The sequence below is a fragment of the Neopsephotus bourkii genome, unplaced genomic scaffold (assembly GCF_033783945.1).
Source record: "Neopsephotus bourkii isolate Nb327-2 ecotype Australia unplaced genomic scaffold, CSIRO-AGI_Nbou_v1 NB_894, whole genome shotgun sequence".
Classification (NCBI taxonomy): Eukaryota; Metazoa; Chordata; class Aves; order Psittaciformes; family Psittacidae; genus Neopsephotus; species Neopsephotus bourkii.
Genome location: NW_026901388.1, coordinates 1,395,508 through 1,423,473, shown reverse-complemented (window position 1 = coordinate 1,423,473; position 27,966 = coordinate 1,395,508). Strand labels below are relative to the sequence as shown.

Genomic DNA, 27,966 nt, shown 5'->3' with positions numbered 1-27,966 from the left:
TGGTGTGAGAAGACAAACTAAGACTATAGATATAAAGAAAATGGTGCTAACATTAATGTGAGGCTTTCATTTGATAACTGCCTGCAAAGTAAGATACTTTTTTTTGCCTCCAAAATAATTTCCTTTATGAGACTCTTCTCCAGACAACAAATATACCATTAGTTGTGGGTGGTAATTTTTAATTTCAATGCAGTATTTATTTAAAGAAACCCTATACTTATCAAAGAAAATTAAAGCAGAGTGAAGGTGAAAAAACATAGTGTGCATTTTAGTTAATAAGCAAAATAAAGCAAAACAATCTCAAGGCTGCATCTCAGTACAAAATGTTCTCATACAAACAATGCAGTTTAACTGACGGCCACATTTTCTTCACAAATTCATACAGAGATTAAAGTAATAAGATTAGTCAATCCCAATGCTGTGCAAAAATACCCCAACAAAACAAACAACCCACTCACAAATTTCTGAATGGTCTGTTTTCACTAGTGAATTTTATAGAGTTGTTATGTTTGGGTAGCATAGTATAAGGTATCTGACATTACCTTAGATAAAATGTGAATAACACAAAAATAAGTATTGATTCACAGTTATGAAATAATGGGGGAAAATGATGGCCTCATAGAAGCCATACAAAATTTTGCCATTAACTCAGAGAATTATTATTTCATTCACATGGTAGAAATACTTTTATCATTAAAGTCATTGGGTAGTACTCACTAGCAAGACACTGCAAATAGTGTTTTGACAAAGCTAAAAAATGAGCCATTAGCTATGCTCTGCCAATCAAAAGAGGAGGTTGGATACAAGTGGCAAAACTCATTTTGTACTTATTGATAGTTTTAAGTGAAAGTTTTGTGTCAACATCACAGGATAATAAAATTTCCAAATAACTTCACCTGTATAGGAGCTGGATTTTGAAGCTAAGACAAGCTATACGCTGAGGATAGAAGCAGCAAATATGCATGTTGACCCTCGCTTCCTGAGTCTGGGACCCTTCAGTGACATGACAACAGTGAAGATAATTGTAGAAGATGTTGATGAGCCACCTGTGTTTACTTCACGTTTGTACTCCATGGTGGTGTCTGAAGCAGCAAAGGTGGGCACTATCATTGGAACTGTAGCGGCCCATGATCCAGATGCTTCAAATAGCCCTGTCAGGTAATTATGTCTTAACTATTTATTTAACCATTCAAGTCGTTAATTTTGATGTGAGAAAGTCTTTGATTACAATGAAAACAATTAATAAGTTTTTACCCTCGCAAAAGAAGATTGAGATGTTATAAGAGTTTGTTTATTTTTACTTTTGTATGCTTGAACTACACAAGCTTTGATAAAAGAATATATTTTAATCTCTATAAAACAAAGAAGTGGAGATAAAGTTTCAGGATTCCAAATGAAAAATCCTCAACACATTACTCATATCTATTTCTCTGTAAATTTGCAAAGAGTCTTTTATTATTTATAACAATTTTGTTCTCTCAAATCAACATAGACAAAAAAAAACCAACAAACAAAGCTGTCATATATGTGTGTGTGTGTGTGTATAATATAATTGCACATAGAGTCCTCCATGGTAAACCAGAGACCAGGTCCCACAGTAAAACATTAGAAAAAAACTCTTATTGTGAGAGAAATGGATAGGACTTGACACATCCTGTCCTAGTCTGAGTGGTTAAATGGAATTATCTTCTGATTTTTGCAAATTTTGCTGCAGCCAAATGCTGAATGCTAGAGATGTGTGAAAATTCCCAAGGGTTTCTTCCTTTGCTTTCAGTCTGTAAAGTACCTACACATCTTCCGCAGTATAATATCCAGGTTCATAAAGAAACCATAAGAAAACACAAATTATCAGTCTCATGTTTGTCTGCATCTAAGGTCAAAGATCAGGAACAAAGACTCACCATTTAAACCAATAATGATTTACTTAGAGCTTTTCTTATGGAGAATAGTGATAATAATTGTCAAAGGAACATGCAGAGGATCTAAAGGGTAATACTTCTGACTCAGGAATTTTGAGAACTTAAATATCTGTATAATAAGAACCACATTCACAATTGAAAGTTAGTACCAAGTTTCATTCATTATTATTGTTCATTTAAGGCATACATAGAAGACAGGTACAAAACTCATTTAGATACCACCCTTTTTTGTGATGTTAGATTTTCACTTTCATGCATTGAAGATGATATAGGAACTGTAGTGTATCTCTGTAAATTCTAAAGCAGCCGTCTCAAGTTGAAAAAATAAAGCACTTGTTTCAGCCTTAGAAGTGACATAAGTATTATCTCTCTCTCTTTCATTATATATTTGCAACATATTCAAAGTAGCTGATTCCTATCATGTATAAACAAGTCCTAGATGGATGGTTGGCATGGATTTACTTGTGAAATTTATCTTTGCCGAGAGTTTTCTTTCCTGTGGCAGTGTTTTCTGGCACTGATGTTAGCATCTGTTGTACAATATCTGATTTAGAGGAATCATGTAGGGTGGTATTAAATGCAGCTCCATAAATGCAGTCCATACTCAGAATGTCTTTGAATTCTATGCAGAAATAAGCATGAGTTTGATTTGATCTGATTACTTTCAGAATTCCAACATAAAAACTAGCTATATCACCAGCTTAACTAACATCCTGAAGAATTCTTCTGCTTCAAAGTCATATGGAATTTGAGAAGGAAGAAAAAAATAATGCAAGTTTATCTATATGCTTGTGAACCTGCAATGTACTTTGTCGGTGGTACTGCCAGCTCATATGATATAAAGCTGTCCTGCATCTGCTATGATATACATCAGAGCCAGATTCACCTAAAATTAGAATGTGTTAAGGAGGATTAATGCATAATACTTTTCATGATCTATTTAAGAAATTTAGATTGTTAATCTACAAATAAGTATTCCAAATTCCAAACACTGGATTATATTGATTAAAATTAGATTTGATACAATTCAGAAAATGTCAAAGTTACAAGATCAGACACAATTAAAACCTTGACAATGCTGGGAGGGAGGAGGGGGAAACAATGAATATTTTGAAAATAAGAGTTTATCATATGAGGACCAAAGAATTATTGACGTTTGAGCTAGCATAAATAAAGGATTTAAAACTCCTGCAGCTCAAAGATTTTCAAGTCTTAATGGCTGCAAGGAATTAAAGGATTAAAAGTATTTAAAAAATATATATATATTTAGAATTTGAATATGGATACGATACTTATAAATAAGTTAAAGAAACTGCTTGCTTCCTGTGTATAAAATTACTTTTTTCTTGCTTCATAAGAATCTATAATCTAATTTGCATAACTTGTTTGCTTCCTTCCCTCCCTTCCACCCTCCCTCCCTCCATCCATCCTTCCTTTCCTCTTGTCCTTTCATCCTTTCTTTCTACCTCCCTCTGTCCCGCCTGTCTCTCTGCCTGCCTCCCTCCCTGCCTTCTTTCTTGCCTCACTCACTCCCTCTCTGTCTTTCCTGCCTTTTTTTATTATTTATTGCTTTCTTTTTTTTTTCTTTTCTTCTCTTTCTCATCTCTCTTTTATTCTTTATTCTCTCATTCTTTCTTACTATATTTTTAAGAAAGGTCTTTTGCTCTTCAAATTGCATAGTTATAGTGTTAATAGTTAGGAAATCTGAGGGCTGTCAGGAGACTGAATCCCAGCTACAGGGCCTGCCATGACTGACTATATAGCAGAGGTCTCATGGGAAACTTGCCATGCACAAAACAGCTGAAGAGCACTGCTGACCAAATAAACAACGGTGCTAACATGAAATAAAGTAAAAACTAAACTATGGTTAACATAAAATAGATCTATGTTGTGGTTTAAACCCATCTGGTAACTCAGAACCGTGCAGCCGCTCACTTGCTTCCCCCCTTCATCTTCCCCTGCTCTTGGAGGGATGGGGAGGAGAATCGAGAGAATGTAACTCCCACAGTTTGAGATAAGAACAGTCCAGTAACTAAGGTATAACACAAGCCAATGCTGCTACCACCAATAATAATAATGATAAGGGAAATAACAAGGGAAGAGAACACAACCGCTCACCACCCGCCGACCGATACCCAGCCCGACCCGAGCAGTAACATAGCCCTTCTGGGTAACTGCCCCCGGTTTATATAGTGGGCATGGTGGGCTGTGGTATGAAATACCTCTTTGGGTAGTTTGGGTCAGCTGTCCTGTCTCTGCTTCCTGCCAGCTTCCCCTCCTCCCTGGCAGAGCATGAGACTCACAAAGTTCTTGGCCAGAGTAAACATTACTTAGCAACAACTAAAAACATTGGTGTTATCAGCATTGTTCCCAGGCTGAAAGTCAAAAACATAGCAGTGCACCGGCTACTAAGAAGGAGAAAAATGACTGCTACTGCTGAACCCAGGGCAAAGCCTGAATACATGAAAACTGATGCTGCTATTGTTGCAGCTTTTCATTTTGTTCTCTCTCCTCATTCTCTTCTTGGGACATAATATGGCAAAACAGTTCTAATTATGTAACAAGCCTCTGCTCTAAGATTTTGCGGCCAAGAGTGATAGATAAAAACACAGTAATAGAACAAAGTAGAAGTTTATATATTACAACAGAGAACAAACAAACAGTGTCAGAAGATCATTATATCTGGGAAGTCTCATTTTTAAACTGCCAGAGAGGGACTGAATGCCGAAGAGGGACTCTTTATCAGGGACTGTAGCTGTAGGACAAGGGATAATGGGTTCAAATTAAGCCAAGGGAAATTCAGATTAGGTATAGGGAAAAAGTTCTTTACTGTGAGGGTGGTGAGTCACTGAAACAGGTTGCCCAAAGAAGTGATAAATCCATCTCCAGTAGTGTTCAGGTCCAGGTTGGACAGCGCTTTAAGCAACCTTATCTAGTGGGAGGTGTTCCTGACAATGGCAGGGAAATTGAAACAAGATGATCATAAGGTCTTTTCCGACCCTAACTATTCTATGTTTCTATGATCCTGTGAAACCATCTTCCATAATTCTTTCTTTCTGCCTTGTTCAGATTATTTGGTTACAGTTATATCAGTAATCTATCATCAGTATGACACTAGTTGCAATGATCACACTTGGTCTGGTTGAGATATTTTAATTCACCTTTTGTGTAGGGAAGAGCTCTGCAGTACATGCTTGATCTAAATGAGAGTGTGAGAATCTGACCCAATCTTAAATCAAATATCAAGAATATTCCAGTTGTAAATCTAAATCTGCCTGGTCAACTGTTGCTTTCTCCCAAAAGGGTTATAAGCAAAACACCCACAGAAATTTTGACCTTTTCCCCTATGCTATTTTCTGTTTGCTAGGGAGCTCATTTCCCCTTCCTAAAGCAAATTTGGAGGTAAAAGATATGTTAAGCCAAAGAGGTAAGGGCATAATCCTGTGTTTGTCTAATGACAGTAAATCACCAGGAGCTGACAGTGATGAGATATAATCTCTTGACCTACTCTGCATCATCTCTCTCCCGTTTTCTCTCTTTCTTCCTCTTTTTTATCATCCTCATCCTCTTTGGCTGACTCAAGGGCTCTTCTGTTCACACAGGGAAGGTCTGTACACAGACTTACAGCCCCCATGGGAGTAGTGCCAGGATGGTACAGCCATGTAGCAAACTTCCATCTCTCCTTCTCCTTTTCTGGGGCTCAGGAGGGGGCTATTCCATGACTAAATGAAAGTTTGCCTTACAGCAGAGAGGAAGAAAGAAAAGAGAGGGGAATACATATAACCTCACTTAAAGAGGGCACTATAACTGCACAGGTCATTGTGTAATTCTCTCACATATGCGTACTCTCAACACTCCAGAGAAGGCACATAGATCAACCTTTCTCACTATTAATTTTTAGATTTTTACAAGTTGTACCTAAACATAAATCAGAAGGTTTTTTTCATTCTCCACATAGGTACTCGATAGACCGAAACACAGACCTGGAGAGGTATTTCAATATTGATGCCAACAGTGGAGTCATTACAACTGCCAAATCTTTGGACAGGGAAACTAATGCTGTTCATAATATCACAGTTTTGGCTATGGAGAGTCGTAAGTAACAATTTAAAGATTTTATTGGATGTTTATGTGTGAAACTTCAGGCTTAGCTGTGGTCAGCAGCACTCTAAGAAAAATTATGACAGGTTCATAGCATGGCCAATAAAAATAATTCTTAGTGTAAAAGACTGATAAAAATTAGAAACACAGATAAAGTATTTGTTCTTTACTTCACACCTTGCATAGCCTTTAGACTTCTGAAAAATAAATACAAAAGAAGGTGAGATATGTTAAGTCAGAAGTCTCAGACCAAGTATCATTAGAGGAAAAGTGATACAGAATACAGAGGAGACCAATTAACACATTTTAATGATGACACTTCGAGTTGATCTCTGTTGGTCAACAACAGCATTCTTAAAAGGCGTGAAATAAAGGGATATGGCTGCCTGTGTGGTTTCACTTTCCTAAGGTAAGACGTAGATATATTGTGCATGGTATCTTTTCTCTTGTAAAATGAAAAGTGTTGAAGAATCAAACCACTGAAAAACATAAAACAAGAATTCTATTAATGCACGTTTAAACCTAAACTTGTTTAGCTGTGAATACATTCTGTAAAAAACTATCTATTTTTACCTTTATATTTGAATAAATTATTTCTTCAGATTTCATCCTTATTATTACTCTGTTGGGCTGTGATAGGAAGAGTTATCAGTTCTCTAGCCTGCTATTTTAAAAATCCTCACTTCTTGCTTGTGCTGAGGTTAATTTAGCTTTCAGTCTGAAAGCTAACATTTACCATTTTGTGTCTGTGTGAATTTATCTTGTATTCTCAGGAGAGAATTTTAGTCTAGGAGGCAAGCATGAGAACAAAAAATTTTCCTGGGTAGTAACAAAACTAACAAGGCAGCCAAGTGACACAAGTGAGAGTCTAGGAGCACAAGTAATACCCTATAATGTTTTAATTTATGTTCATGGCCTGCTTGGCTTTCAATAAGCTTAAATTAGCAGAAGAAAAAGTTGCTGGTGAAATTTCTTACTGCTCTGGTATTTCAGATGTGGGAAAAAAAACCCAACAAAACAAATTCCATTTTGTGATCTATGCTTGGATGCACTGGTTTAAATACTTACTAAAATGTGGTTGTAATACCCTATTAAAAGATAGATACATATATGAAGGTTTGTATAGTTTTTCATTCTGCCTTGCTCTATCACTAATATTACCACTTGTGGTAAAAAAATAATACAATATCTGTTTTTCCTGCTCCAAAACAGAGGTGTTATCTAGATAATTAAGTACAGTACACACTGATATCCTTTATATGTAGTCAAAAAATATTTATTTTTTAAGATTAAATTATGACATTGAACCCTGAACAGAATTGTATATTATCTAAAGGTGTGCATCAGTTTAAGAATGTGGTTAATATTTAAGGTGTTCAATGTGTTAATGACAGTGTTGAAATACTTAGTTCTGTGTGTACTTTAAATACTTTGGGATTTGCTTGGGTGTATATTTTTCTCTTTTTTTTCTGTTACACATACCTGATGGAATTCTGGTTTTAACTTGTTAATATACTGATCAGAGTTGCAACAACAATGTATTTAACCCATAATAACCATGCTATTCCCAATATTCAGAGCAGTGTTCTGGCTAGCTATACACCTTGGCAATGGTTTTACACCATCTTGTTTTTATCTTTCCACATGATATGATTCAGCACTGTAATTAGTGAGTTAGATTTTTCAGTTCATCCCTGAGACTAAAATTTTAGTTTAATTGAAGCAGCTGGAAAACATAAATATTGTTTCCACCAGGTCCAGAAGATCAAACCAAGACTTTCTTTGTCTTTCTACGAGGCACTGTATTTGATTTGACATGTATATGCAAAAGATGAATGCAAATGAAAATGTGCTGACCTAAAGAATAATTTGCAAGAAGATTTTCTTTATTATTTTATTGCCTTCTCTCTCTATAGAGAATCCAGCACAGATTGGGAGAGGCTATGTAGCCATAACTATCCTTGACATCAACGACAATGCCCCTGAGTTTGCCATGGAGTATGAGACAACTGTCTGTGAAAATGCTCAAGCTGGTCAGGTATGGCTTGATAATTTTTTAATGTTTATTTTTAGCAGATAGGCAGCTATACCTTGTGAATGCCTTCAAGGTGAAATAGAATCATTTTATGGCAGTAAAAATGATGCTTTGATGAGCAGCACAAGCAATATTAATCAAACCATGCCGTCTAGAGGGACCTCGACAAGCTTGTGAGGTGGGCTGATGCCAGAGCAATCCCAGGCACAGCTACATGTTGGGCAAAGAAGAGATTCAGAGCATCCCTGCAGAGGAGGACTTAGGGGTCCTGGTCAATGAGAAAATCAACATGAGCCAGCAGTGTGCGCTTGCAGCCCAGAAAGCCAACTGTATCCTGGGCTGTATCAAAAGGAGCGTGACCAGCAGGTCAAAGGAGGTGATCCTGCCCCTTTGCTCTCGTGAGACTTCACCTGGAGTGTTGTGTGCAGTTCTGGTGACCTCAGCATAAAAAGGACATGGAACTGTTGGAACAAGTCCAGAGGAGGGCCAGGAGGATGATCAGGGGACTGGAGCACCTCCCCTGTGAAGATCGGCTGAGAAAGTTGTGGCTGTTCAGCCTGGAGAAGAGAAGGCTGTGTGGAGACCTCATAGCAGCCTTCTAGTATCTGAAGGGGGCCTATAAGGATGCTGGGGGTGGACTCTTCATTAGGGACTGTAGTGATAGGACAAGGGGTAATGGGTTAAAACTTAAACAAGGGAAGTTCAATTGGATATAAGGAGGAAATTCTTTCCTGTTAGGGTGGTGAGGCACTGGAATAGGTTGCCCAGGGAGGTTGTGAATGTTCCATCCCTGGCAGTATTCAAGGCCAGGTTGGACGAAGCCTTGGGTGAGATGATTCAGTGTGAGGTGTCCCTGCCCATGGCAGGGGGGTTGGAACTAGATCTTACAGTCCTTTCCAACCCTAACTATTCTATGATTGTCTTCACCATATGTCTGAAAGAACGACTCAGGCATAAAAATTGCTAGTTTAAGGGGTTGATAAAATATCTGGTTTTCTTACTGATATAACTGACACATTTTGCAAAACTCACCTAATTTTGAAAAATATTAAGAATGCATACTTTCTTCTAATTATACTGGGAAGTGGAAAGTCATGACATGGAGGTTTTTCTCAGACAAAAGGTCTATAATTTCTAAAAACTGTATTTATTTTTATTTCCTTTCAGAAGTATGGTCCATAAGTCCATAATTTCATAAGGGAGATATATTCTTACCATATTCCTCAGTGCCTTTAATTCCCTCAATGTGTTTCAAATAGCCCTAGGCTCAACTAAAACTTCCTGGTATTGTTTATCCTTCATATGTCTTATATTTGGCCTTCTCCTCTCTACTTTGTAAGACCTCAGAAAATAGATATGTTATCTCATTCTCTATTCTTTCTCCCAGAAAACTAGTGAATGATTCACTTACATTGATCTCACATATTCCCTGGGAGACTTTGAGCTTTTGTTTCTCCCTGACTATTGCAGATGTTGTTATTACACATTTCAATTTCACAGCGTAAATTTGATCCTTAAAAGAAAACACTATAATTATTGGTTTGTGTTCATGAGAAACACAGAATATGTGTGCTCTCATTGAACTATTTCGTTTTGTTTCCCCTGGGATCTAGTCAGAGCTATTATCTCTGAATATTCATTTTTTATGGATTGTAAACAATGGTGAAACTCTTTTTTAGAGGCAGATTTTGACAATTTTAGAAAATAAAATTGGAAAAAATCCAGTAATTATTAATATAGTAATGACTTGGCTTTTTATTTTTCATATTAAAATAAAAAAAATGCCTGAATTAAAATACCCAAAGGGATATTCGCTGCCTTGTAAAAGTTTACAGCATGAATTTCAGTCACTGATAACTACATAAAGGTCCATGCACTTCTACTGCCAAGCAGTTTATACTCCAAGGTCTGGTGAATGACAGGACCTAAAACTTTCTCATAGTCGTTGCAAGTCCTTGCTTTTGGACAATATATTTGGTACAGGAAAAGTAAAGAGTCATGTCACTCTTTTTGTTTTTATAGTGTTTACACATGCTTAGGAGATTAGAAAGACAAAATGCAATATGGGTAAGACTCAAGGAAGGGTTTATACTTTAATAAGTAATAAAGGGATTATACAGTGTACTTGCATTTGTTTCTTACCATTCCAAACAATGAACCCTGATGTACCTCAAAACAGGTGATCCAGAAAATCAGTGCAATTGATAAAGATGATCCACCTAATGGCCATCAGTTCTACTTCAGTTTGACAGCAGAGGCAGCAAATAACCACAATTTTACACTTCAAGACAACAAAGGTAAAGTCATTTTTGCAGAGTAAATATTCACCACTAACACCTTTCAGTCTGAATATACTGTGCTGATTATTACCTGCATAAACCTCTATTCTGGTAAGGAAATAAACTGAACTACAATCAGCCTACAAAATAAATTATCTATAGAGTTGTAAAGGAAATTAAGCTGTTATTTGAATTATTTAAAGCCTTGAGCCCAACAAAGTAACTTCAAATATATATATACTTTTCTTTTTCTTCCAGAAGTCACTCTTCTTTCATTTTTTCCTTGTATTTATAGATTGTAATCTATTAGTGTTAACCTTGGGGTCGTGACTAAAAAATGTCCAGGAATTTGTTTTATTAATGTAACTTAGTGCATAAAGAGCAAGTGTTGTTTTTCTGGTTTTGCATTTGTTTGGGGTTTTGTAATTTTTTTGGATTTTTTTAATTTTTTTTTTTTTTGTTAGAAAACCAAATCTTTTCATTAGGTATACCACCTATTGAAGAATCTTTTTGATAATGGAAGCTGCCTACAGTATCTACGCAGACATCTTATGGCTATTTCCCCAAAGACTTATACAAAGACTCCCACTGACATCATGTTTCTATTAGCTAAAATACCTGAGAACACACTTCTAATTGGTGTTCCAGTTAGTTGTATTGCATAGGAGGAAGCTGTGCATGCATCAGTCAGTTTAGCTATTAGCTGAAGCAAACAGAACTAAATAGACACTATGTTACTCTTGCTCTTTTATGGATTAGTACTAAACCAGAGCTACAAAGCCATCCTTATTAATAAAAAAAGAAAAACAGACATATGGTGGACTAAAGGATATTGTCTGTACAGACAGACTTTGAACAACATTCCCCAAGTATAACATGTGACCTAATAAAGTTCTCTCACAAAGTTATTTATTGCTTTACCCTGCATGTAGTTATTGAGATGCTTAATTTTCTTCATATGAGCAACTTGCAGTTCAAAACTAAAGACTGTAATAGTAATATTATCAAAATAATCAAAACATTATTATAAGACTCTATTGAGAAATCTGACGTTGTTACAAGTACTGTGAACGATTTAATGAAAAGACAGGCCCTCTTTCAGAGAATGTATAATTGGGAAAAAAAAGAAGTAATAACAGACTTCTGCAATGCCAGTAAAAATAAAAGGAGTTACAAAACACAGCAGCAATTGCCTCTCTCACTGTTAATTAATTTTACGCATATCTCAGATGATGCTGTATGAAGTGCTTCCATGTTTTGCCAGATACGTCGTAATGGAAGACACAATAAGGTAACTTTATAGGACTATCAATATGTCTGTCTATAAGTAGATAGATCAGTAGATAGGTCAGTAGATAGATAGATAGATAGATAGATAGATAGACAGACTGACAATTTCTATACATTCCAGGAGATGTAACTCCTTACTTCTCAGGAGCTTTCAACCTGTATTGAACACAGTGAGTTTTGTACATATTTTCTGGAACACAAAGACTTTTTAATCACTCAACTCAGAGCAGCACCAAACCATGCATTTTAGGTGGATTATAGTAGTCGTCTTGACACTCAGATGAGATGAAAACAAGTGCATTAGGGTTACATGTTGCAATTACTCGTATTTGTGTACCAACTGGATTTTTTTTTTTATTCAAAAATATTTCCTTGGTCTTCGAACTTCTTCTCCTGTTAATTTGTTCATCCCTTACATTAACATGATATCTATATCTGTAAATAATTGAAATAGAGCCTTGGAAATTAGACCTGAAACATGTACATAGATAACCTGATCACAACAGGGTAAATTTTTGATTTAGGTTTTTTTTTTATAGTGAGCTCATCTTCAGCTATCTATCAAGAGTGTGAAACTGTGACCTGAACTAAATTAAACAGACATCTACAATTTTGAAGCAGACGTTTGTGAAAAATTGAAATCTTTTGTATAGCTAAGTATTGTTTCTCTTCTGATTCTCTCTGCAGCATCAAAAATATATGACCAGGAAAGATTAACTTGTTGAAATAATTTAAGTGAAAGACTGTTTTATTTATAGGCTTGTGGTTTAGAAAAGTTGTGTAATTTATATTTATCTTTTTATTCCTTTACCTAGATAATACTGCAACAGTATTAACCAGACGAAATGGTTTCCGAAGACAAGAACAGTCTGTTTTCTACTTGCCAATATTCATTGTGGACAGCGGATCACCTTCACTTAGTAGCACTAATACTCTCACCATCAGAGTCTGTGACTGTGATGCAGATGGTATTGCTCAGTCATGCAATGCAGAAGCATATATCTTGCCTGCCGGACTTAGCACTGGAGCCCTGATTGCAATATTGGCTTGTGTCTTGACACTGCTAGGTATGTTATTTTCCTGTTACCTCTATTTTCCATTCAATGTATAGTAGTGATAAAGAGATTAGATAGATAGATGATGATAGATAGATAGATGATAGATAGATGATAGATGGATGGATAGATAGATAGATAGATGATGATAGATGATAGATAAATGATAGATAGACACAGACAGATGTGTACAAAAACTCCAATGCCGCTTCCTCCTCCTCCCCCACCTGAATTCTGTAAACAGGGACACCTAGGATTCCATGCAGAACAGCATTTTTTATCACACACAAATTTTTAATTTGGGATTTTCCAGTTCAGATACTTTGTTCACATATCAAGCTGCCTCCAGACATATATATATAAAATAATAGTAAGTGAACAACAAAGATCACTTGCATCAAATGTCATGTTTAAGATAGAGTGTTTGGATTAGCATACTTACTGTCTCACCGGTACCAGTATGTGTCCTTTTTTTTTCAGAGATACAGCTATTTATTTTTAACTTGATTTATATAGAACAAATGACATTCAGAAAATACAACAGAGTTAATTCACTGAAGAAAATAATATCTGGTTGATTATCTTCTACAGAATGACCTTTTCTTAGTTCTGCAACTGGCAGCACAGTGGGGTTTTATGCTGTTCAATTAGATAAAAGACACTGGAAAACAGTGGAATAGTGTCAACAGCCTAGTTTGGTTAGCATTTCTCATCCCATGCTCAGCCTTTAAACAAAATGACTACATGGTAGTAGCAAAGGCCAAAATTAGAAAATGAAGGAATGTCCTGCATCTATGGGATGTTGAGTAAAAGTGCAGCTTTCCTTATTGCTGGAAAGTTCACATGTTAACAAGAGTACCAGTTCAGCACACAACAGTTGTTGTTAATAGAGAGATTTTTCTATTCCATGGCTGTACATACCAGTCTAAGGGAAAAGGGTATACCAGAGTCTACTCAGGTTGGTATGACCCCAGGGGTGATTTATCTGTCACTGTTACTGAAGTAACTTGAATAGGTCAAATCGAGAGACTTTTGTCCACACTTCTATTCATGGCATTATCTCATCAATGTATAAATATCCCTTACTGACTTTAATTCACCTTTCTGTAAGCCATTGGAAGGAAACTTCTCTTCTGCTGCAAACATTTCTAAAAGAGCCAGAAAAAGAAATCCTCTTGCACTGTTGTTACAGAGTCAGAAAAATCATTACTTCTGCAATGAACCCAGCCAACTTACTCAGGAGCTATGTATAAGCAATGGCATTTACAGAGTTTTCCATCTTTGTAACAAGACCCCCTACAGCAAAAGATTGTTTAAACTCACTCAAGACATGGTTAGGCTTAAGTTTAAGGAGAAATGGAGGGGAATGATTGCCAAAAGTTTTCATGAATATTTTTTAATGCCATATTTCTAGTAGCATTTCTAGGCCATTTATACAGACAAACTTTACTTGGACATGAAGCTAAATGGTAAATTGTGGAAAATATATACAAGAGATCCTCTTATATCAACTGGCATGTGCATCAGTAGTAAAACTTTGGACTAATGTACTTAAGAAAAATTCTGTAACAACAGCAATTCACTGCATCCCAAATTGAAACATCATCATTTCTGTCATATACATAGAAAGACAGTTTGCAAAGATTATAAACTGCTGTAGATGCAATGCATGGCCATAAGCTTTTCTTAAATAGAAGCCATAAAGTCTTAAAGAAGAGAACTGAGTGGAGACACAGCATGTTACCAGGCAATAATTTGCTTATTCTACTCCTTGAACTAGGATTCAAACACAACAAATAAATAAGAAACTTGAGGTTTTGTTCTGGTCACTTTTTGTGTGCTGAGGAAGCTTTTCGTAGCGAATTGAGGAAAAGCTATTTGAATAATGGGCTGTGCACCGTCAAGGAATCGTGCATATGACCAATTCACCATTGATTTTATTTACCAAAGAATTGGACTTCGAAACTCAGCTCTCTGAATGCGTCACCATTATTTATTCAAATAGACATTTGTATGTGCTGTCATCACTTCCAACCTAAACTGCTCCTTTTTGGGTACAATTCAAAGCTGCAGGCACAGTTTAATCTGTGTTTGTATGTTTACCCTGGTTTTGAGTCCTGCATTTTGGTACTTGCATCCTGCTGCTATTTTTTCCTATCCAGGTGCCAAGGAAGAAGTGCCTAATCATTGCTGTTGCCCAGTAAAATCAGTCAAGTGTTGTTGCTTGTCTGGTCCCAAAGCCTTTCTTCTTCTCTCATTTGCTCCTAGAAGACATTTTCCGGGATCAGCTGAATGCTGGATGCTTTCTCCTTTTATTAATTCTTTTTCTTTTTTTTTTACGTTCACATATATTCTTGAAAAAATAATCCTGAAAATCCAATAACACATCATAAAAAACAGGTTTCAGCTGTTGGCAGGTCATTCCAGAGCTGGGACCAGGGGTTCAAGAGTTTATCATTGACAAAGGGAGACAGGTTACCAAATCAAACTCTTTTTTCTGGCCCAAGATTCACACACAGTGCAAATCCAGTCATGTTTGTCAATATGAGTGCCAGTTGTAATGCAGAGGAGGCATGAGATTTGCATAAATGTCATGGATACGTGCATCCTGGCACTAGTATCTTGAATTCTTAGCAAGCTCTTATATTCCTAAAGTTAGTATGATGTGGTTTGGTATTTGTTCTTGCCCCAGACATCCTTTTGCCTAAAAAAATAACCATTTGTCTTGACCAAGAGTCAGATTGTCTCAGGGGGATTTCCTAGTGTTATTTTTACTTAAGCAACTTATCAGTTTTAGTTAAACACAATGTTTTCATTAATGCTAAGAAAGAAGAACGTTACTAAATCATACTGATTCATTATAATTGCATATAACATGGTGTAGACTATTTTTTCAGACTAAAATAAATTTTTAAAGTTAAAAACATTTTACCAAATTTTTTTCTCTCCTCATATTGACTATGGAGATTAAATTCTAAATTTTATTTCACAAGAAAGTTGCAGTGCTTTGTTCATTACTCAAGACTGCTTTATAATTACTCAGTCTGCAAGTGAAGCTATGTTTTAGAAACAAAAGCTAAAAAAAAATTCTTGCAATTTATTCTACAAAAAGCATATTAAAAGCTAGGTTTTATTCACTTTAGAGTGTATATAATTTTAGAGAAGTAGAAATTTTCTTAACTCCTCTGAAAATTACATAATAATTTAATTCAAGGTAATTTGTTTTTTTTTCAGTTAACATCTTCCAGACATGATAATTGCTTTTATAGCAAGTGTTTAGCATAAAAAGTGTACATAAAATCACACAGAAACGAACGTTCACCTGTAGACAGCCCAATCCTATTTGAGAGGTTAAAGATTTTCTTTGCATTGAAACAATGGTAAACTAGATTGGCATAATGCTTTTTCACAATTTTTATTTTGCATACTTCTAGATATAATCTGCTATTACTTATTTTCTTAAAAGCACCAAAGAAAGACTCATATCAGTTCAATACTAGAATTTACAATATAATATTATAGTTAATAAAAATATAAATAATAATATATTGATTAAAATTCAAAATATATCTTTTTTTTCAGTTGAAGGATGGGGAATTTAGTATCACAATACCTACAAGAACACAATTAAATTAGCACACATAATTGTGTGATTCATAAACAAGAAGAAATTGTCTTAATTATAAGGATCTTATTCTCTAAATAAGTAAAATGTGTACAGAATGTGACTATATAGGATGTGTGGGTTTTGGTCTTGCATTTTAAAGAATGATAAATATATAACTCTTTTACTTTGGGGGTATCCAAATTAAGTCATTTAAAAGGTGGTTGAGTATGCAGTGCTGATGCTGTTTTCTGAAAGTTATGGAGCTGATTAGGGTCACTCAGTGTGGGCATTTAAAGGTCACAGTCTCTTTGCAAATATCAATCCAAACTGATTACACAACAATTAGATATGAAGCTTATTAACTGGGAATTAAATGCAGGTTTCCTGGGACTTGGCCTCTGTAATCCCCAAATCTCATCTGACTACAGGCAACTGCAAGGTATAACTAAATAGGTTATTAGAGTGCTGGTTTGATGACTGAGGATCTGCAGTTTTCAGATTTATGAATCATAACACACCTAAGGCACAAACCAATGTGCAGATTTGCTCATAGCTGATGTGGCTTATTGCTATAGTAAATACCAGGCTTAGGGGTATAGCGTATATACAGCATGATAATGCTTGTGATTTAGCTTTGTCCCTTACTGTATAGCTGTATGTAGTGTTCTCCTTCAGGTTATCTCAGGGCTTTTATGGCTTCCTTATAATTATGTTGCAGTTGCCTTGGGTACAAAAGGAAAGATTAATACCAAAACAGAGAAATATGCTCAGGTGGCTTAAACCTGACTTTTCAAGAGATCATGCAAAATAGAAAATTCATAATTCCATAAAGCCCACTGTAAAATAGCAAACTAAAAAGGTGCTCTTGTATTCAGAAGTGTTTGTTTAAAGACTGATTTAGGTGAATGGAACTACTGATACTACCACTATATCTATACTGACACAAGAATTAAAAATATGTATTAACACAGCTAATACAAACAAATGGCATTTTCACTTGTCTATTTTACCTGTTAAAAAAAATAATCAACATTTCTAACAATTCAGATGTAAATCAGAACAGGGTAGTTTTGATCTCTCTCTATTATTTCTGTATATTTAGTGTTTATTTCTAATGCTGATTGGTTTATTCATTTGTTAAAATCACATATGAAATCAATATTGCCATTTCATCTATTTAGCATGAGTTCTGTGCATCAGTATGGAGCCAAACTTGTAGCCTTAATGTGCAGTGTGTGTGTCCCTTAAGCTTTTCCATTTTTCCATTTATACCTCAGTGACATGGTTTAGAGGTGGACTTGGCAGTCCTGGGGTAATGGTTGGACTTGAACTTGAAGGTCTTTTCCAGCATATTTGATTCTACAATTGCATTATTTTATCTGTAAAAAGCATAAGATCTGGTTTTCTAGATGTTCAGCTAGTGACTAATGACAGATTTAATCTCTGCTTTTGTGATAAATGTAGGGGATCTCCCTCCGCTTTCTCCCCCCCCCCCCCCTTATTTAATAAGAAATGGATAAGCTTTAAAAACATTTGCACTTGATTTAGATATCAGTGAAATTTGTTTGGGGCTTGTATTCACATCCGTAGTTCCTGCAATGCAGCTAAATCTTTGTTTAGAGGTTAAACTTTCCTGTTCATAACTGCTGGAAAGACTAAAAATTAATATTCCCATAAAGCCGTCTAAATGCTGAAATATTTAACCTTTAGAAAGATTCCGTATTTTTCTTGGCTTTAAGCAATTGTGAGATGTAAAAGGAATACTATATACATCTTTCATAGTGTCTTGATTTTTATTGTACCTTTAGGTGAACCTGCCTACTAAATTTCATATTTTTCACTTATAAGCAGGTATTTAACTTTCAAAATGAAGCATGTTAAGAGTATGTTAGGAGAGACAGTGGTGTGAAAATGCATTTACACTTGAGTAAAGGAAATTATTAACAGTAATTAAAAAGTTATGTCAATGGCAATCTTGGCTGAAATGTATATTTACTGTCAGCAAGCTAATTTGTCTTTCACTTTAAAATATATCATATACTAAAGAAAAACAACAAGAGTGGAGTGCAATTGTTGCCTCTAAGATGACAATTTTATGTTCACTGCTGTATAATTTACGGCTCAATTTGTATTATAGAAATATCAGAATGTTATGAAATTTCATGAAAATCACTTTAAAGGTCAAAAACTTATATTGTCAAACTGCTTATGTAAATATTGTTCAAATATACAAAAACCAAAATGCTCCAAACTACCGGCTTTTGAATTTAATACATAAAGCATGAATCAGGGAGATGCCAGGGGCAAAAAAAGAGAAAGAGTGATGCTGATGCTGCAGTAATAAAGTCACAAGGCATCTGTTAGTAGATGGATCATTAGATGTGCCCCTAGTAGCTACTGAAAAAAAGGGGGGAAAATATTGCCTAATATATTTGTCAAAAAGTTTAGAAAATAAAGGTTAGATTTTTCCAGTTTTATTTTCAGACATGCATAGCTCCAAAGAAAAATAAGAAGGATAGCAGAAAGTCTACCCTTAAAATCACCTTATGCTTTAGTCAGTTCTAAGTAGTACTGCAATGTCTAGTTTTCTGCATGTGCAATTTCAGATTGACTGTTTTATTCTAACCAAGTGATCCTAATATTTGATGCCTTCAAATGACTTAGATTGATATTGATTTTAAAAATTCTTCTATGAAAAGAAGGGTTTTCAACAATGGCAGTCCTATATCATACAATTTATGGAGGCCATTTTTGAGACTACCTGGGGAAGCACATGCTTAATTTTATCTGTATCACCTTTTGCTTTTCCAGATGTTTCTACAGCATTTATTTGTCATTTCAAAATTCTATAAGAGTTGTAAAACTTACTCATATGAATGCATATAATCACATATACTTAAGATTAAAAATAAACATAAAATCAGATAAGAAAAATTGAATGTGGAATAACACAAAGTTATGTTTACAGCCATAGTGATGCCTGTTGTTATCTAGGAGTATCATTAAGTCAGCGGATGCCCAGATGCTACAGTATAGTATTAATCATTTTCTAGGAGGATGATTAACACTCCATCATGTTCCACAGATGGGTGCAATTATCATGTTACTGGTTCCATATTTTTTGTGTCAGCAATGATGTTTCTCTACCAAAACTCTATTTGAACTAGAGGAGCCTTGAGTTAGTTTCTCCCAGTTCTTTTGGCTGTCACTGCAGTTTAGTACTAGATTGCAGAGCTGAAAGAAACTTTAGGGATTAAAATAATAAAAAAAAAATTACATTTCTAACACTGGCTGATCCAATAAACTCCAGCCCTAGCAGTTCTTATTAGATGTAATTCATAAACCTGAAGTACAGTACTTTGCACTATATAGGAAAGTGAGGTCTTATGTAGAGATACATTCAATCCGTGAACTAAGACAGTTTTATTTTACCTATTACTTAACAATTCAATGTTCTCCAATCTATGATTTAGCAGAGATTGACCATATACTTTAATTCAGGCACTTCACAAACGCTGGTTTTTAAATTCTATTCAGGTACTTTATGAATGTGCTTTTATCACTTGGGCAATCAAGAGTTCAGGAAAAGGTCTTTTTTTTTTTTTTTTTTTTGTTTCATGACTGTGAGATTGTAATAGTCAGACTGAACCAGTCCTAAAATTTATGCTTAGTGGACAGCATAGGATATAGAATTAGAGATGAAGATGTTAATTCAGAATGGTTTCAGAAAGAGATTCTTTAATGTCTAAAAAGCTTATGGTTTAAAAGCTGTTTCATGATCTCCTAGGTTTCAAATCTAACTGCATAAACTGCCTGTTACTTCCTTGGGTCTTTGCCGTATAGATTAATGAGTACTTGCACCACTGGGACAAATATGAGGAAACTTTAGCACTGCTGAAACTCTAGTTTTTCTGTGTTCCAGTTCTTGTCTTGCTGATTGTCACCATGAGGCGACGGAAAAAGGAGCCCCTCATTTTTGATGAAGAAAGAGATATCAGAGAGAACATCGTCAGGTATGATGATGAGGGTGGTGGAGAAGAAGACACCGAGGCTTTTGACATGGCTGCCTTGAGAAACCTCAACATCATCCGAGACACCAAGACCAGAAGGGATGTGACACCTGAGATTCAGTTCTTGAGCAGACCAACTTTTAAAAGCATTCCAGATAATGTCATTTTTAGGGAATTTATCTGGGAAAGACTAAAAGAAGCTGACATGGACCCCTGCGCGCCACCTTACGACTCTCTGCAGACATACGCGTTTGAGGGGAATGGCTCGGTGGCAGAGTCTCTCAGCTCTTTAGATTCGATCAGCTCAAACTCTGACCAGAACTATGATTACCTCAGTGACTGGGGCCCTCGCTTCAAAAGGCTTGCGGATATGTATGGGACTGGACCAGAATGCTTATACTCATAGCCTTGGAACCTATCTCTGAAAATGCACTGAAGAATAATAAAACAGAAAACCTTACAGACTGAAGAAAATTTGTAAATATTTCTCCATTTTTAACCTTTTAGGTTTTTTTGCCTTGGTGGAACATATCTTCATTAGAGTTGTCCTAGGGACTGCACTGACCACACAAAATATGAGCATTCAGTGGCATTTTTGATAAAATGAAATGCTCAGCCACATTCAAATAGATAGCAACCCTCAGATACCTGCAGAGGCAGCTCACTTTCAAGAGTATATTATGCACTGTGACCTCAATGAGCCAATGATACTCTGTAGATGCCTTTGCAGTATTGCTGTATCTAGCACGCAGTGTCTCTGTTAGGAGATAAGTGTAAGAAGAAACAAATTTACAAATACAATATATAATTCAATGCAACATCACAGTATATATCATTTATGGATGCAACGGGTTTTTTTTAAGAAATTTTCTTTACAGTGTTGCATGCAGCTTGCTATGATGAAAACAGAAGGGCAAACATTAAAACAAACAGAAACCCAGTAGATCATCTTTTTGCTTCTCCCTATTTATTCTCAGAGATATTCAATCAGAAGTTTATGTCATTTTCTGAGCAGTTTTATGCAAAATTGTTCTTTGAACTGAGAATTTCCACAATGTTTGTCATCAACGTACCAAAGTAGTTTGCAAACCATATAAAATGAGAAATATGGAGGGGTGTTCTTATGGTTGAGAAGTTTAGTGATGCCTATGTAGGTATAGAAAAGATGTTGCTATCTATTTGCTATTTTTTATTATCTCTTCTGATTTGTACAGGAGAATTTATCTTTTTTTATTATTATTTAACATAAAGCATTATATTTATTTTGGAGCTCCAATTTTCACTAAATTCAGGTCCATTTTACTGGCCCATGGTGTTAGACTCATCAGAACATGCTGATTTTTTTCCAGTCTCAGATGAATGTAGGAAATGAAGCATGGAAATGGAGAAATTACAGTAAAGCAATCTTGCCCACCATTCATCTCTCAGAAAGCAGAGCATCTCCAAGGACATGCAGTTTATCTTCTGAGCCATTAAAAAGTCTGAGATGTTTAAATAAAATATTTGTACATGAATTTTTTTGAAAGAAGACTACAGAGGTAGCTGGGAGTTTTGTTAATGCAAGATTTAATTTTCAAAGTTAAACATGCTACATGCTTCAAAGACTGTAAACACCTTGCTTTTTGATTCCCCGTCTCTTTTGCTGCTGAGGAATCACAGTAAAAGAATCTTCAATTTCCTTCTTATGTTAAGCAATGCAATGCTATTAACTCCAGAATGCATCTTTAGATCCTGCTACACATAAGTACTCTTCCCTGAAGGTAACTCACTACACATAATTTCTACGCTGGTTCAGGAGTGCCAAAACAGGACAGATGCTGTTGGTTAAAATGCTGTACGATTTTGAAGTAGGATTTCTTAGAAAAATACAACTTTTTTATGATTCTGACAATATTTATACTTCACCCTTCATGATTTATTACTAGATAAGGCATATATTCAAGTAAAATAGTGGTTTTAAGTACTATTTCAGATGGATTCGGTTTAGATAATCTGTAGATGAGTTCTTAAATTAGACTCTGCTCCTGCAAACGTTTTTGCTTGTACCTAACTTGAAATGACTTGACTTGCCTGCAATTACTGAGAGGCATACAGAATTGCTTGCAGGACTGTGTTTGTGAATGGAAGGTACTCCATAGAGGATGGTGCTCACTCTAAAAGTACTTCTTTCTGAAATGAAGGATCCTTGTACTGAAATCCTAATGTATGGTTGACACCAGGCTGGAAGATGGGAAATTATCATTGAGGCTTTGTAATTTTTGCAGCACAGCATTATCAGTTAACTATGTGAAAGTGGCCTTCAACTCCACCACAGAAAACAAAATAATTTTTAACATCTGCAGCAGATTTAATTTGAGTTAAATTTTAGTAGACAATCATTGTTTCATAATTCAGTAGATTTGCTTCTAGTTGTATTAAATATATATATATAAGTATATATATATATGAGACAGATTTTGTAATGGAACTGAAAGATATTGCCCATGACTTTTAGTCATATATGTAAGATTTTCAATAAAAAAAATAAATAAAAAAAAAAGGAGCATGTGTATGCAGTTTAATGAGAGCAAGATATGCTGCAGGAGTTAAGCAGGTATTAAATCAGCAAGGTGCTGAGAGAACAGTTTTTTATTAATCTCCTTGTTGTTTATCGGAAGATAATTCATGCATCTGGATTAAGATGTCAAAAATGCTGATTTAAGCTTATAGCATTCAAAGGAGATCTAAATGCGGTTTAGAATAAACAGCACAATTCCCTTGCTCTTCTACCTTCTATATATGTCAAAAACCTAAAAAGCTCCCATGTTAAGAAACTGTGTTAGGGGTTTTTTGGGGATGTATTTTCATGGAAAGGAATATGCTTTACTCTAATGCCACAAAAGCTCTTGCATATACATGGTGTTTGTTACACAGTTCTAAAATAATCAAGTAAATTTGTTGTTTCTTTATAATGCTTACATACTGATTATATTATTACAGCAAGAAAGAAGGGAAACAATTCCTTACACTCAGTGACAGCTGTACTGTAATATATACTTATGGTACGCATAATACACATACAATACAATATTCTTCGTAAATTACCATGAGTATACATTTTCACAGTTGATAAGCTGATTCAAATTCTTTCTTTGAGTGATTTTTATATTACATATTCTGATGTTATAAAGTATATTTTGCTGATTAAATAGAGTAAAATATGAGACATATTTTCTCTGTCCTAGAAATGTTATGAAATTATTTAAGCAAATTAATTAGAAAGGCCTTTTAAAAAGACTTCTTATTTATTTAACTTTCTGAAGAGCTCCAGTATCTAACTAGAGGCCTCAAGTACTCCTTAAAAAGTATGTCAAACCTTGCAACCACTCCCATCCTATAAAGCAATGTCAATACCTCTTTCCTTCCACTATATGACAGTTGAAGAGGTTTATTTTAAATTCAGATTTCCGAGAACCTTGAAAACTATATAGTTTTATGAGTACTACTAAAAATATCCATATAAATTTTACCCATCTGAAGAAGATTTAAGGCAAGAATCCTTATTCTGCTTTGAGCAGTATAAAATCTACTGAATTCAACAGGGTTGAACAGTGGACATTCTGACTTGCGTATTTTATTTGAAAGAATAATCTTACTGTAGTTTATTAAGACGTAATGCAGGTCTTTCTAACCCTATTAATTCTGATGCCTGGGTTAACTCAATCACTGCAGAACTCATGAAAATAATGGCACTATCTGAAACCTCTCCTCTAGAATGAAAAAGGGAAGGGGGGTGGGGGTGGAGGGAGAGGTCATGCTTCCTTTTTTTTTCTTTATATCATACAAGAGTACTTGCCCATAAAAATAAGATACTGCCATTTTGTATATCCTAATATGCTCTCATCCAAAATCTGTAAACACAAAAAAGGGACAGGTAATATTTCACTATTGAGTGACAGTATCTGAAGGGTAAATAGAATAAAATAACTGTGAAAAGACCAGCTCCCTCCACAAAAAGAAAATAACAATAGGAAAGATGAATGCAATTACCTGTATAAAATCTACTATCAAATTATTGGTTGTAGCCTACCGTGTGGCTAATTTTATTTTTATACATGTAGAGTTTCTGTCTACTTCAAAATATATGTAGAGTAATTATGATTTGAGATGATACTGGTATTTCATTAGTGATAGATGGGGTCAAGTGTGTTTTTTCTGATCTGAGACTTGCACAAGTGAATTGCAAAAGACAGAAATGTCATTTTATTTATCTGACAGAAACAGGAAAGTCTACAAGATAACCAGAGATCTGCAAGTTGTAGTCTTAACTATGGGTTCACCAAGTTGTCCATACATATATATATATCTAATTTTTCTGAATACATCTTAAGATATATTTATATCCCAGTATCATTTTTTCCGCACTAAGTATTCTTCTTTTCAACACAGCTGCAGAAGTATTATATTCTCCGTAATCACCTTATCTAGGTGTTCCTGCTCCGGCAGGGGGATTGGACTAGATGATCTTTTGAGGTCCCTTCCAATCTCTAACCTACTGTGATACTGTGATATTGTTCACAGAAAAGTTTTTTATAGATATCTACCCATAATTTTGTTCCTCTAAGAGAACCCAGCACATAACAGGAATAATTTATTTCCTAGATAAAGGAAATGGAAAAATACATCCACATTTTGATGCTGCAATTTGCTTTGTGTTTATAGTTTATCATTTCTCACAAAAGACAAAAAAAATCTTTCAAGATGTTACATAAATCTGTGAAACCTTAGACCATAGAATTTCAGACAGAAATATACTGATTGAAAAAATTTGCTTTACCCAGGTATTACATGACACAAGTTTGACATGGAATCTTTCTGGTTTTAATAAATAAATTTAAAAAAAAGGGCAGAAAATAACATAGGAATTTCTTGGACTTGAAGCTATAGTGTTATATCATATACATGCTTCTGCTCTTATCTCATATGTGAACATGTATTTCCTAAAATTATATGTATAGCTCAACATTCCACCCAACTATTTATTTTAAAATACTATATATAACTAGAGAGTATTAGAAAAAAAAAATTAACCCTACTATCAAAAAACTTTGTTTATCCTTATTAATGTCTGATGTAGAAAAATATGGTTTATATTCAAGCAAAACTTCTAAGAAAGATTGCTGTTTAATATTTTATTGGTTAACTAAAGTCATAAACCCATTGTGCACCATAACAGCCACCTGAATGCTAAACCAGGAGTAGAAAAAAGTCACTTATTATAAATTCTCCTTCTACTCCCCATCACCTCTGCCAAAGACAGAATTTCTTTTCATTGTACCTCAAAGCAAACTCTTGTGTCTAAGTTAGACATAGTAAGGAATTAGATCTTAGAGTCCTCCTCAGAAAGGCTTTAAATCTATTTACTAGGTTATTCCTGTATGAGGATGTCTTGACTCCTTCTAAGTTACGTTACCAGAGAAGTGTGATGTTCTTTGGGTGTTGTTTTTTTTTTTTTTTGTCTGTGTTTTGTGGGGATTTTTTTATTATTTTATCGTCAAAACTGCTGTTCTTGGTCAAAAGTATTCATTTGTATGACTTGACTTTTTCATTGGATTTTTTTGTTATTTCCTTTTGTGAAAAACGCACTAACCAAAAATAGCCTGACTTCAATTTTGACTTCTACCTTCATTTGTTATAATAGAACAAAAGAAAGTTCTGAGATCTTCCTTCTCTTTGATGTCAAGAAGATATGGATAGAAAAACTAAACATCATCAGACTGCGGTGAAACTCATCTGTCACTTTCTCTAAACACAAGCTCACAGATAGTTAACACTACAGTTAAGCTGCCCTTAACACCATTTAAAATGTGTTATGGGTCTAATCTTACAACTTTGGAATATACTGTCATTTTGTGTCACCACTATCAGCAACTTTCGTATGTTTAGCAAAATTAAATTTTAGAATTATCAAGGTCTGTTGCCTGTAGTTCAATTTCATCATTAGTACTGATATCATGTTCTTGGTGCACAGAAAAAGAGGAAAAAGTTACAAAAGTAAAACAGCACAAATACAAAATCTCCCTATGTGCACTGATTGTTATTGAAGTGTTTTAATTATTGCTCTGCCTTACTTCTCCGTAATACATTGATAGCTTTTCCTCTCATCAATTAGGATAAGTGTGATATCCAGCTAGACATTAAACCATTCAAGTCTGACAAGAATGGTCAAGCTGAATTTTAATGTCCTTATATTTCCTTAATGATCAAAACATTCTTTATCAATATCCACAGTTGAAATTATATAGAGAAAGAAGTGTTTGCTGATGAACCTAAAATATATTGGTCATATTGAAGTGCTTGGAAAATCTCCCTATGGCTTTCAAGAGGTGTCAATATTTATACCTTTTTGGGGGAGACTGATAAATGACCACTTGCAGCATCAAGATAAGAGATTGTTGCTTTGAGCTGGGTACCTGTTCTTTTTACTTGTCTTTTACTGACTTTCCCTTTCTAGAAGCTACAATTTGCATCTTGTAAGGGTAATGCAAGGAGCTTGGTAGAACATTTTTAATGGCAAAAACTAGTTCCTATCAACATAGTACAAATAACATCACTGTAACAAGCCATATCCTTGTTCTCCAAGATAATTTCTGTGCACATGATAAATACAGTGTTACAGAAGTTTTATACCTGATGAAGTATGAATGATGAAATACTGACTGGGGACAAAGAAATCCCCAAAACCAGCAACAACAACAAAAAAACCCACAACCCCCCCAAAAAACCCTATACACTTTCTCCCTAAAATTAAAAACATATCGAATTTCTGAGCTATGAAAATCAAATATTATAATTTTCTTCAGCCAGTGTGACAATCTGTAGCTTTACTTCTGTGACTGAAAGTACAATCCAAATGAGTCATAATATTCTTGTTTTGGCATCTCTTCTCTTGCAGTTGCTTGAGATTTTATTATCATAAGAAGGGCTGGAGCAACAGCATGACAGAGATTAAGAATATCAAGCTTTTCCTGTTTTTTTTTTTTTGTTACTGTTTTGTATACATGACCTAATGATGTGAAAAATAACATTTTACCAGATGCTGCTGGAATACAGTTTACTTTGAGCTATACAGTACCTTCCAACAGTCTACAGTACATGGCCTGGTTTCATCATCTTCTTAAAAATAATTAAAAAAAAAACAAACAACCCCCCCCCGAATCTCTACAAAATAAAACAAAAAACTCCAACCAATCAAGCAAACTAAGCAAACAAAAAAAAACAAACACTCCAACTATTAGCGTGAGATATTAAATATCTAAGTGATAAGCTTAATAGCAAATTTGCTTTTCCAAGTTTATGTGTGATCAACACATGAATGGATTTCTCATAGGACATGCAACCTGTTGAGCAGCTACAGTTTCTGGCTGGATGCTTATTCATATTTTTTTCCCCCTTCAGTTTCTAGTAGAGTTTGAATGCGACATACGGAAAACAACTACAACAATGAAAAAGTGAGGTATATTTACCTTCAAGGGAACTGAAGATTTAAGAAGTGTAAAAACCAATTTCTTTAAAAGAGCTTAAGGAAAGTTGAACATTTTGTTTTCCTCTTTCTTTTCTTCTCTCCACATCCCTTACCTTCCATCCTCTGCCCCCTCAAAGATAATATATGACATTAAAGCTTTTGCTGC

At 34.9% G+C, this 27,966-nt stretch overlaps 1 protein-coding gene across 1 annotated transcript in view; it reads left to right on the top strand.

Moving 5' to 3' along the window:
• The window catches only part of CDH7 (cadherin 7), an 85,471-nt gene extending 62,636 nt beyond the window's left edge, over positions 1 to 22,835 (top strand). The window contains exons 7-12 of the mRNA XM_061357397.1: positions 905 to 1,158; positions 5,878 to 6,014; positions 7,937 to 8,058; positions 10,235 to 10,352; positions 12,440 to 12,691; positions 20,209 to 22,835. Of these exons, the coding sequence (XP_061213381.1) occupies positions 905 to 1,158; positions 5,878 to 6,014; positions 7,937 to 8,058; positions 10,235 to 10,352; positions 12,440 to 12,691; positions 20,209 to 20,702 (1,377 nt within the window). The 3' untranslated portion in view covers positions 20,703 to 22,835. The remainder of the gene's footprint in view (positions 1 to 904; positions 1,159 to 5,877; positions 6,015 to 7,936; positions 8,059 to 10,234; positions 10,353 to 12,439; positions 12,692 to 20,208) is intronic.
• Positions 22,836 to 27,966: the final 5,131 nt, after the last annotated feature.